The 12,726-nt window shown below is 43.0% G+C and overlaps 1 protein-coding gene and 1 long non-coding RNA gene across 3 annotated transcripts in view; one reads left to right on the top strand and one right to left on the bottom strand.

The window, feature by feature from the left end:
• The window catches only part of LMLN (leishmanolysin like peptidase), a gene marked incomplete at both ends in the record, with an annotated part of 56,874 nt that extends 52,286 nt beyond the window's left edge, over nucleotides 1-4,588 (top strand). For both annotated transcript variants that reach the window (XM_080696227.1, XM_080696228.1), the window contains 3 exons: nucleotides 1,298-1,428; nucleotides 1,822-2,032; nucleotides 4,488-4,588. In XM_080696227.1, the coding sequence (XP_080552353.1) occupies nucleotides 1,298-1,428; nucleotides 1,822-2,032; nucleotides 4,488-4,588 (443 nt within the window). The remainder of the gene's footprint in view (nucleotides 1-1,297; nucleotides 1,429-1,821; nucleotides 2,033-4,487) is intronic.
• The window catches only part of LOC308263049, a 448,643-nt gene that overhangs the window by 142,017 nt on the left and 293,900 nt on the right, over nucleotides 1-12,726 (bottom strand). The window lies entirely within an intron of this gene.

Raw genomic sequence — 12,726 nt, 5'->3', positions numbered from 1 at the left:
TTTTCTTTTTTTTTCTTTCTTTCTTTCCTTTTTTTTTTTTGGTACTGGGGGTGGAGCCCAGAGGCTTTCTACCTCCAGGCTATACTCTCAGCCCTATTTTATATTTTATTTGGAAACAGGGTCTCACTAAGTTGCTGAGAGCCTCACTAAGTAGCTGAGGCTGGCTTTGAACCTGCACAATCCGCCTGTCTCAGCCTCCCAAGCACAGGGATTACAAGTGTGTGCTACCATGCCCGGCTGGCCATTTTCAAAATTTTTAATGTGGTCTTTCTCTCCCTTCCAACCTTTTTCCCTCTTTATTTCAGACTAGAGGGGTGTGTGTGTGTGTGTGTGTGTGTGTGTGTGTGTGTGCGCACAGGTTTATTGAGGATTAAATCCAGGGGCATTCTATCTCTGAACTACACCCAGAGCCCCATTTTATTTTTTGTTTCGAAATAGGGTCTTGCTAACTTACCATGCATGAACCTTGAACCTGTGATCCCCCTGTCTCAGCTTCCATACTAGGATTAAGGCATATGCCACCACACCTTGTTGATGTTTTTACCAATTTTTCTTAAACCTGACAGATTTAACTGAATTTCTATAATTTTTTCTATCATTCAACTATTTACTAAATGTCCAAAAAAAAACTTAGAGCTGCTCAGAAGTTCTATATTAAAGCAAATGAAATGCACAGATCTGTCAATTATGGATTTGCCAGCAATACCACATTTTATTGTTTTTTTGTAAAGGGTAAGATATAGATATTTCAGACCGTGTGGGTTGTGTAGTCTCTGTTCTCTACAGTGTAAAAACAATTGTAAATACTATGTAAGTGGTTGGGAGTGTCAGGATTTAGCCCAAGGGTTATAGTTTGCTGAACCCTATTTTGCACACTGATCACTATGTCTTTTTGGTACTCCAGATTGAATCCCCCTCTATTGAGCTATATCCACATTCTATTTTCTTTTCTTTAATTTTGAAATAGAGAGCCGGGCGTGGTGGCGCATGCTTGTAATCCCAGCATTTGGGAGGCAGGGACAGGAGGATCGTGGTTCGAGGCCAGCCTCAGCTACTTAGTGAGGCCCTTTGCAACTCAGTGAGACCCTGTTTCAACATAAAGAATAAAAAATAGGGCTGGGCGTGTAGCTCGGGGTCGAATGCCCCTGGGTTCCATCCCCAGTACTGCCAAACAAAATCAAACAAACAAACAAACAAAAAAAAACCAGTTTTTAATTATAAAACTGGGATGCTTCAATTCTTGTTCTTTGTGTCAAAAGTAAATTTTTGAGGAGGTTTTTTTTCTGGTTTGCTTCAGAAATATTAAAAAACTATGGTGCTGAAAAGTATGGACCTCATTCAGTTTGTCTAATTCAAAAATCAGCATTTGTCATGGAAAAGTGTGAGAGGAAGCTGAGTTACCCAGACTGGGGAAGTGGATGTTATCAGGTAAACCACATTTATATATATTTTTATGAAATATATATGATTGTAATAATTTAAATAACAGAAAATTTGGTGCCTTGTGGAAAGAGCAACATGATTGGTGGCTGTTTGGCAGAGATTTAGACTGAAGGGAACTGGCATCTATAGAAATACCCCTCCTTATCACTTGGCTTCAGGGGTCTGTGAATTTAGATTGCTAAACTCAGAGTTAAATAACTATTATCACAGAGGGAAACTCTTGTAGAAACTAAGTAACTAACTGTATGAATTAAAAATATGTCCACATTCCAAATGGTGCTTTATGGCCCCTATTTTTGTAATCAACTTTAACACATTGTCCTGTAGTTGAAGAATTCATATATGCTCTTACTGACCTGATTTTTCCCCCATTCGAAGGTTTCTTGTTCTCTTCAAGGTCTGAAGGTTTGGGTCCAAGATACTTCCTATTTGTGCAGCCGGGCTGGGCAGGTGCTCCCCGTCAGTATTCAGATGAATGGATGGATTCACGATGGCAACCTGCTCTGCCCGTCGTGCTGGGACTTCTGTGAGCAGTGTCCTCCAGAAACAGATCCGCCAGCTGCTAACTGGACCCGAGCTCTTCCACTAGGTGCGCTCCTCTCTGGTTGGATCCAACAAGGAGAGTAAAGAGGGGGAATTTTCTCTTTTTCTTTCTCTCTCTTTCCTTCCTTCCTTCCTTTCTTTCTTTCTTTCTTTCTTTCTTTCTTTCTTTCTTTCTTTCTTTCTTTCTTTCTGTGGTACTAGGAATGGAACCCAGGGGCTTTATACCTCCAGGCTACAGTCCCAGACCTATTTTACATTTTTATCTTGAAACAGGGTCTCACTAAGCTGTTGAGAGCCTCACTAAGTAGCTGAGGCTGGCTTCGAACCCGCGTGATCCTCCTGTCTCAGTCTCCTAAGCACTGGGAGAAATCTTCTTATAAGGTATTGAAATCACTGTCAAGGTAGTTCTGGAACAAGTTGACCTCTCCTCATTGCAGCCCCACAGGGAAAATCCCCTTCCCCCCATTATTAGAAATTTAAGGTAGGTAAACACAACACTTCTACTCAGTACAAGCCAGGGAGAGGAAACTTCCTTTTGTTGTGGTACCAGCGGCCTTCTACCTCTGGGCTACATCCCCAACCCTGTTTTATCTATTTTATTTTGAAGCAGGGTCTCACTGAGCTACTGACAGCCTCACTAATTTGCTGAGGCTGGCTTCAAACCTGCAGTCTGCAGTCCTCCTGTCTTAGCCTATCAAGTACTGGCGTTAGAAGCATGCACCACCACGACTGGCTGGAGAGGAAACTTTCTGTGTGAAAAACCTGACTTCTACAAAATAACTTATGTAGGTCACAAAAAGGAAATGTTTCAGACATTATTTTTTTTTTTATTTTTTTTTTTGGTGGTGCTGGAGGTAGAACCCCGGGCTTTTCTACTTCCGGGCTATACTCCCAGACCTATTTTATATTTTATTTGGAAACAGGGTCTCACTAAGTTGCTGAGAGCCTCACTAAGTAGCTGAGGCTGGCTTTGAACCTGTGCAATCCTCCTGTCTCAGCCTTCCAAGCACTGGTATTACAAACATGTGCCACCATATCTGGCTCAGCCATTAATTTTAAAATTAATTTTGTTATTTATTTTTTTAAAGAAAAGATGAAGGGAAAATAAACTAAGACAGATTTTAGGCCATGTTGGCAAAAAAAAAAAAACTTTTAAATTAAGAGTAAACAAAATTCTCATTAAATATAAAAGGCAGCTGGCACAGTGGGGCATGCTTGTAATCCTAGAACTTGGGAGGCTGAGACAGGAGGATCACAGGTTTGTGGGCAGCCTCATCTACTTAGTGAGACCGTTTTTCAAAATAAGAAGTAAAATCAAACTGGAGGTATACCTCAGAGGTAGAATGCTCCTTAGTGCACTCCCCAGTACAAATAAACGAATAAATAATAACAATTGAATATCCCTCATCTATAATGCTTGGGGCTAGAAGGCTTTGGACCCTAGCGAGCTCAAGGCATCCCTTTCTAATGAGGGCATCGCTGTTGGGGGTTGAACACTGTCCGCCAATGTTTGTCCACATGTGTGAGTACAGCTCACAGAACACCTTGGCCAAGCATCTCAGAAACTATGAGCAGGGACTTGAACAAACCTCACATAAGCTATTTAGTTTAGGTAAATTGTTTCTCTTTAACACAGTTTTTATAACTCCTAAATTGTAAAATATTTGATACTTTAATGAGAAATTTTGAATCTACAATGAAACAAATGTTCATCCCCAGTCCCTCTTATATTTTTAGGTATGGTTTTATTTTTTCATTTGTGTGTGTGTGTGTGTGTGTGTGTGTGTGTGTGTGTGTGTGTGTTACTGGGAATGGAACCCAGGGGCATTCTACCTCTGAGCTATGCCCCCAGCCCTATTTTTTATTCTTTATTTTGAAACAGGGTCTCACGGAGTTGCAAAAGGCCTCACTAAGTAGCTGAGGCTGTCCACAAACCAAGATCCTCCTGTGTTAGCCTCCCAAATGCTGGGATTACAAGTGTGCACCACCACACCCTGCATAGATATGTCTTTAAAACATTAAAATTGCTAGCCATGCATAGTGGTACATTCCTATAATTCCAGTACCGAGACAGGAGGATTGCAGGTTTGAAACCAGCCTCAGCAATTTAGTGAGACCCTGTTTCCAAATGAGAAATAAAATCCTCAGCAGTACCAAAAAATAAAACAATAAATAAAAAAAACACACACACATTCCAAGTGCTCCAAACCCTTGGAATTTTCTGCTATTTTCTAAATCAAGACATGCATGTATACCACCCTAAGATACTTTTTTTTCCTGATACTTGACATGGTGGATACATCTTTTCTGCCTCCTATTTATTCTGTTCTTCCATAATAAAGAAATAGATTGTCTATCTGGGTTTCAGGAAGTCACTCTTGATTCTGCTAAGATGGTCCTTGTCCACTTTTAATAATCACCCTGTTCCCCGTCAATGTTTAATTGGTGTGATTTAATCCCAACATGTCTATAGGAAGTCAATTTCTTATTTTCACCCCTAGATCTCTGTTCCCGTTCCTCTAGCCTGGTGGTCACCCTCTGGCTTCTGCTAGGCAACCTGTTTCCTCTGCTGGCTGGATTTCTCCTGTGTGTGTGGCACTAGGGATGACAGTGAATTCTCGAGGTTCTCCTTTATGCCACGTTCCTGTGAACAGAACACAAGAGCTGGTGGGTGCCACCCTCTGCGGCGGGCATGGTGGCATTCCCGGAGCTGGTTGGAAGTGTTGGCTACAGTCAGACCCTGAAGCAAAGCTTTGCAGCAGTTGCTTGTCCTCAGCTGCCCGCCGCCCGGAGCCCGGCGCCTGGAGCCTGGAGCCTGAGCCCGGAGCAGGGGGAGGGCGACGAGCTGCCATGTCATCTCCCTGAAGTTTACCTTTGGAAGCAGGATGATGGTGGGCTTTTCGGAGCGCTTACAATTACCTCGGCATTTTCACTAACCTAAAGTGATAGGGAAGTTCATCCTCAACACCACGGTAACTGAGGCAGGGGCTAATTATTGTCAGATTATAAGTTGTGAAGCCCTCTTTTAAATGTAATGTCTGTCCATGGCACTGTTTTGGTTTGTTTCTGCTTTTGTTTTGAGACAGGCTCTCACCATGCTGCCCAGGCCGGCCTTGACCTCACGGTCTTCTCGCCTCTGCCTCCAGAGTCTCCGGGGTTACAGGTTTGTGCCAGTGTACGCCGTGTGTACCTGGGACACCAAAATCACTGTTTTCATTGTTCTAGAGAGATTTAAATCATGTTTTGCTAAGCCGTATGACTTAATCGTGCTCGCCTCGGTTGCCAGCCGTGTGGCAGCGGACCACTGCACTGTGGTCAGAGCGTCCTTAGCCTCTGCACTCACCGATGTCCGGCGCTTGGTTTCCACTTGCATTCCCTTCAGTTTGATAATAACTTGAAAAAAGGTGCAAGTAGAGGAGGTAAAGTACACTGCACTGTAAAACTGCTGAAGAACAGAAGAAAATATAATTGTATATTTTTCAGATAACAGTTACAATGACTGTAATCCAACAAAACAGAACTGTATGTATCATCCTTTCTGACTAATGTTAGATGAAAAGAAATTCTGGCTTAGACAGGTATGCACATATTTTCAAGTAGACCAGAAAATTGTTACAGAAGAATTTCTAATATCTGAAAATTCTTTTATGGGTAAGAAGAAAAATCTAAGTCAAAACCAGATGGTCTGAGTTGTTAACTAACAGCAAAGTGTAGGTTTGGTCCAGGACCTGTCCACTAGGGCCCATTTACCACAGAGCACATTGCAGACACCGCAGAAATCGGAAGGCTGCCTTTGCTTCAGATGCTCATTGCCTCCTGCACTTGACACTTCTTTTACAACACAGATTCTGTGAAGCAGTTCTACAGTGGTACCGGTGCTTACCAACCCCATTTAGTAATTCCACTCTGAAATTCTTCAGTGATAATTAGTGTCCAGTTTTTCTTTCTAAAGCTAACGAACTCCTGTGGCATTATAAACACCGCCCTTAGACAAGCTCCTGCCCCCTCTTCCTTCCACTCAGCATATGGCGATTGAGGCGCCCGGTGAAGAAGGTGCGCCGAGTGAGCAGTGCCGCATAGTTACTAAAGCGTAACGCCACTGGCTGGTGTCAGAGCCGAACAGCAGCCCCAGCATAAAGGAAAGGCATTTTTAAAAAATGTATACATTCACAATATGTGTTTGCATGGAATATAAGTCGGAGGTTTTTGTGGTATTGTGGTATTTGTCCTTGTGAAGAGCTGGAAGTCCCAAACAGCTGATAAGAGAAGTGAATAGTAATGGCCTGCCGGCCAGCATGCAGGTCCTGCCTACGCCGTACCTCCATACATTGTGCCAGGTGAGAGAACAGTGAAGACTATATTTTTAAAGAAATGTATAATTATCTAAACTTACATACCTATCATGGTTATGAATCATGCCATAAAGTTGTTTAAAGAATTTCACCAAAAAATAGAATGGATTAATAATATATTTGAGATTCACAGCGATAGGTTCCACTCTATTTTGACTCTTGGGCAGTAATGCCATTTAGGTAGTATTGTTTCCAAGCATGGTGCTTTTTATACTTGAAATATATTTTTGCTTTACTTTTTATTGATATAATTATATTTGCACTAATGACTTTCTGGAGAAAATATTATAGAGACATTTTTTGTATATATATTTATTAAGCTTGGAATCTGATAGCCCAGTGTTTTTTCTGCACAAACATGAAACTTGATGAAGTATGATGTTAAGAAATGGTGAGTTTCTGAGAATAACTGATTGCACTGGTGCCTCCCTCCCTTTTCAGTAAGGCTTAAATGAGGTAGCCCAACACTGATTCTGCATAGCATCCTTAGAGGAACACTGAACCTGTAGCTTTTTTTTTTTTTTTTTTTGGTGCTGGAAATTGAATCCAGGGGCATCCTACCTCTGTGCTGCAATCCCAGCCCTTTTTATTTTTTATTCTGATACAAAGCTCACTAAGTTGCTGAGGTTGGCCTCGAACCTGTGATCCTCTTGTCTCAGCCTCCCAAGTACTAGAGTTATTGACGTGCACCACCAACGCCCAGATACCCATAACAATCTTTAAGGGGCATGATTGAGTCACTTAGTATATGACAATGAAGACTTAAAGTCTGGGATTTCCATGCTGAATTATTGATTATAGTATTTGGCTGTGGACTGAGGAATTTGAAATGGCCTAAATGTTGGTATTCTGTGGCCAGCTTGGGCCCTTCATGTTTGTGAAGACAGAACTAGGAGCAGGAACGTGGAGCAGGAAGAGAATGGCAGCCACTGGCGTGGGGCAGTGGACGAGTGCCTTCCCAGCTCGGGAAAGGTCAAGCGCTGACAAAAACGGACTGCCTCAGCTATCAGTTCAGACTTAGGCTTATTTTGATCATATTAAGTTCCTAATTGTCAAAAACATCAAATGGATCTGTCTCAGGTTTTCAAGAACAGAATTTATAGGAAGGAAGCAAAAGCCATGTCAGGAGCCTTGAGCTGACAGCTTTACAGGAACTGGCAAGCAGTTAGGCAGACTTAATGCAGATCGCTCTGATATGCTCCTGGGAAGCATCCTTTTCCTGTTTGTTTCATAAATTCAGTAACCCCTACATTTTTCCTATTGGATACTTATTTTTCTTAAGACCAAATAGACATTCTAAAAACATTAAGCCGGGTGTGGTGCCGCACGCTTGTAATCCCAGTACTTGGGAGGCTGAGACAGGAGATTGGAGGTTCGCAGCCAGCCTCAGCTACTTAGCGAGACCCTGTTTCAAAATAATTTAAAAAAATAGGGCTAGGGGTATAGCTCAGAGGTAGAAAGCCTCTGGAGTCAATTCCCACTACCACAGGGGGAAAAGAAATGTTATATGCTTAACATTTGTATTCAACCTATGTTGGCTTAGTGTTTATCAATATTTAAAGCTGAAACCATTTTATGAAATTTAAACAGTTCTAGGAAGATGCAGAAATAGTATCAGAGTAGTCCATGCAGTTTTCCATCGTTCTCTTCAATATTGGAAGATGTCCTGATTGGGGCCATCTGTCAGGCAGCTAGATGATTTCTCAGAAGCCTTCCAGCTCTCATCCTGTGTCTAATGCTGGTCCAGAATCACTGGTTGCTGCTGGCTGCGCCACCTCCTGCAGCGCACCAGTGTGTGTGTCACGTTCATCGCAGCGTCTTGTGCTCGATGCCTTACCAGTGTCCATGTCCTTGGACACCTGATGGACAGGAGAGCTCGTCCTGAGGACAGTCGAGTGTTCCAGCAGGAGGAGATGGACTTCAGCCACAGCCCCACGGCCCTGTTCCACAGTGGTGCGAGGCGTTCCTGCCCTCACCTTGCAGCCCTGGAGGACTGACAGATTTTAATGAAGTCTGTGCTTCTCATTCTGAAGAAGGAACTTATCCTGAAAGAATTAAAAAAAAATATATATATATATACATATATATATATGTATGTATATTAGGTCAGGGTTGGGAGAAAGTGGTGAGTTATTGAGTTATTTTCTTTTATGTTTACATTTTTAATAAGTACAATAGATTTGAGAATTATTCTTTAATTATTCTATTAAACTCTTAAGTGTAATATATTCCTTAGAAAAACACAACTTTAATAAAAATGGAAACTAATTTGCATCTTGTCTTTACTTAATATCGTCAATTTTAAAACTTGGATGGAGCCAGGCGTGGTGGTGCACGCTTGTAATCCCAGCATTTGGGAGGTGGAGACTGGACGAATGCGGTTCACAGCCAGCCTCAGCTACCTAGTGAGACCCTTTGCAACTCAGTGAGACCCTGTTTCAAAATAAAAAATAGGGCTGGGCATGTAGTTTGGAGGTACAATGTCCCTGGGTTCCATCCCTAGTACCGCAAGAAAAAAAAATAGGAAAAATACTGACAGGTAATTTATTGCCTTTAATAAAATTTTATAGGAAGCCAACGTGGTAGCATGCATTTGTAATCCCAGCATTCAGGAGGTTGAGACAGGAGAATTGCGGTTCGCGGACAGCCTCAGCTACTTAGTGAGGCCCTTTGCAACTCAGTGAGACCTGTTTCAAAATAAAGAAAAAATAAATAAATAAATAAATAGGGCTGGGGGTGTAGCTCGGAGGTAGAATGCCCCTGGGTTCCATCCCTACACCTGCAAAAAATAAATAAATAAAAAGACTAAAAAATAGGACCGGGGGTGTAGCTCAGTGGTACAATGCTCCCCAGGTTCCATCCCCAGTACCGAAAAACAAAATAAAATAAATGGCTAGGGATTTAGCTTAGTGGTAAAGCACCCCTGTGTTCAATCACCAGTTAAATTTTTTTTTTCTCCCAATGTTGTTAGGTATCCAACTTAAATCTTAATAGAGAGCCGGGCGTGGTGGCGCACACTTGTAATCCCAGTATTTGGGAGACTGAGACAGGAGGATCCGGGTTCGTGGACAGCCTCAGCTACTAAGTGAGGCCATTTGCAACTCAGTGAGACCTGTTTCAAAATAAAGAATATAAAATAGGACTGGGGGTGTCTCTCGGAGGTAGAATGCTCCTGGGTTCCATCCCCAGTACCGCAAAAAAAAAAAAAAAAAAAAAAAGAAAAAAGAAAAAATCTTAATAGAGGTGACAGAGATCTGGTTAGAGCCACCTTTTAAAGATGATTTGGTTAGTTGTGACTCTGTACTTGCTGCTAAGTAATAGGTTTGATCATCTTATGAAAAGGAGAGTGGGGGAACCGCCGAGGGGAGTCAGCCCTCCACTTACCAAGGTGAGTGAGCGGCTCCACTGCTGGGTCAGCCCAGCACCGCTGCACTAGCTGCAGACAAATGCTGCCAGACTCCCACAGCCAGGAATGTCCACCATTCTCACCACCTCACCAGCTGCCCTCGCCCCAGCTGTGGCCTCTTCCCTCCTCCCTACACTAGTTTAAAATAGCACAGAGCTTTTCCATACAGTCATAGCTGTTTGTTATTGCAAGGATGTGGTGAAGGTTGTATAACTGTTCATATGCTAAAAATAAGACAAAACTACAAATACAGAAATTATTATAGAGCAGAGACAGACACAAATAGTGAAAGTGCAGGGAAGATGAAGGCTTAGGAATGAGATACCAAGAAATCAAAGACGAAAGCCAGAATGGTGGCACATTCCTGTAATCCCAGTACATGGGAGACTGAGACAGGAGGATCACAGGTTTGAGGACAGCTTCTGCAACTTAGCAAGACTCTCAGGAACCTAGTGAGACCCTGTTTCAAAATAAATAAAAAGGGAGCCGGGCGTGGTGGAGCACGCTTGTAATCCCCTCACTTGGGAGGCTGAGACAGGAGGATCGCGCTGGTTCAAAACCAGCCTCAGCTACTTAGTGAGGTTCTCAGCAACTTAGACCCTGTTTCCGGACAAAGTATAAAATAGGTCTGGGAGTATAGCCCGGAGGTAGAAAGCCCCTGGGTTCCACCCCCAGTACCACCAAAAATAAAAATAAATAAATTAATTAATTAATTAAAAAAATAAATAAATAAAAAGGGAAGCCGGGTGAGTTGGCACACACTTATAATCCCAGTACTTGGGAGGCTGAGATAGGAGGATCTCAGGTTCTCAGCCAGTCCCAGCTACTTAGTGAGGCCCTCTGCAACTTAGTGAGACTTTGTTTCAAAATAAAAAATAGGGTTGGGGATGTAGCTTGGAGATAGAACGTCCCTGGGTTCAATCCCCAGTTCCACATACACACACACATACAAAAGCTGGATTTAGTGGCACATGCTTATAATCCCAGCATTTGAAAGGCTGAGACAGAAGGATTGTGGTTCAAGGATAGCCTCAGCTACTTAAGTCCTTTGCAACTCACTGAGACCTTGTTTCAAAATAAAGAATAAAAAATAGGACTAGGGGTGTCACTCAGAGGTAGAATGCCCCTGGGTTCCATTCCTAGTACCACAAGAGAAAGAGGAAAGGAAGAAGAGAAAGAGAAAGAAAGAAAAAGAAAGAAAAGAAAGACAAGGGCTGGGCTAAGCCAGGCATGGTAGTGCATGCTTTTAATGCCAGTACTTGGGGGGCTGAGACAGGAGGATAGCAGGTTCAAAGGACAGCCTCAGCAAATACACTCTCATCAACTTAGCGAGACCATTTAAAAAAAAAAAGGGCTTGGAATATAGCTTAGAGGTAGACTGCCCCTGGGTTCAATCCCCAGTACCATGCAAGAAAGAGACAGAAGGCAGGGGAGAGAAAGAGGAAGGAAGAAAGGAAAGAAAGATGAAGATAAATGAGAGGATCCTAGTGGAACAAGAAGGTGTGAACACACCAGGCGTGGTGGTGCACGCTTGTCATCCCAGCATTTGGGAGGATGAAACGGGAGGATCACAGTTTGCAGACAGCCTCAGATACTTAGTGAGGCACTTTGGAACTCAGTGAGACTTTCTTTCAAAATAAAAAAATAAGACTGGGGGTATAGCTCAGAGGTCAAATGCCCCTGGGTTCCATCCCCAGTACTGCAAAAAAAAAAAAAAAAAAAAGGTGCTGTGATCTGTAATCAGATCACAGAGTCTTTCAGATGTAAGTGCTCTGAGAGTGCCTTGTGATACTTGGCAGAGTTGACTCTTGGAATAGGATTTAACATTGAAAAGGTATTTGGAGCCCAGCTTGCTTGTAATTCCTGTGCTTGGGAGACTGAGACAGGAGGATCACGCAAGTTCGAAGCCAGCCTCGTTGGCTTAAGAGACCCTGTTTCAAAAAAAAAAAAAAAAAAATATATATATATATATGTGTGTGTGTGTGTGTGTGTGTGTGTGTGTGTGTGTGTATGTGTGTGTGTCTGGGAGTGTAGCCCAGAGGGAGAAGGGTTTCCAGGAACCCCAGTACCACCAAAAAAAAAAAAAAAAAAAGAAAGGAAAAAAAAAAAAAAGAAAAGGTATTTGGGCCAGGCGTGATGGTGCACTTTTGTAATCCCAGCACTTGGGAGGCTGAGACAGGAGGATCCCGTAGGTTGGAAGCCAGCCTCAGCTACTGAATAGGGCCCTTTGTCACTCAGTGAGACCCTGTTTCAAAATAAAGAATAAAAAATAGGGCAGGGGGTGTAGTTCGGAGGTAGAATGCCCCTGGGTTCCATCCCCAGTACCGAAAAAAAAAAAAGAAAGAAAGAAGAAAAAAGAAAAAGAGAAAAAAGGTGCTTGGGTTCTTACCATGCTCCTGTGTGTTTGTTAGACACTCTATTCCACCATGGGAACAAACACAAGAAACATGTGACATGGTCCTTATCTTGCTGGAGCCGATGAGGGAAAAGGACAACTAAGCATTACAGTGATGTATACGTGGGCATGAGGTCTGGCTGCGAGGCCTGGCCAGAGGAGGCCGAGAGCAAAACACTCCTGGAAAGGCAGGAAAATGCCCCTAACCCTCCTCCTCCCTCCAGCCCCATACATTTACCTGTCCTGATCTGCTGTTAAACCACCAGTCTGCGAAATGCAGGACCGCACTCCTAATGCCCCATGAACAGCCCCCAGTCTGTAAGGAAGGGGCACCTGACTCTAGTGGACTCTCCCCGCCAGCCCCTCCCAGGCTCCACTCCAATTCAAGAGCCTGTTCTGGTCTGCAGAGCTGTGTTTATTTCCTTTATCCCCATATTTCCTAACAGTATACTCTTGATATTAATGAGGTAAAGTTTAGAGCGTGCTGATGAGAAACGGGGTGGGGGGTAAAGCTACAGGAGCCTGAAATCCCCCTTTAAGCCAGGCTCTCAGAGGACAGCAGCAGCCTGGGGTGGGCGGGCAGGTGC

Source organism: Muscardinus avellanarius (assembly GCF_963383645.1).
Source record: "Muscardinus avellanarius genome assembly, chromosome: 5".
Taxonomy (NCBI): Eukaryota; Metazoa; Chordata; class Mammalia; order Rodentia; family Gliridae; genus Muscardinus; species Muscardinus avellanarius.
This window is presented reverse-complemented; position numbering and strand designations above follow the sequence as displayed.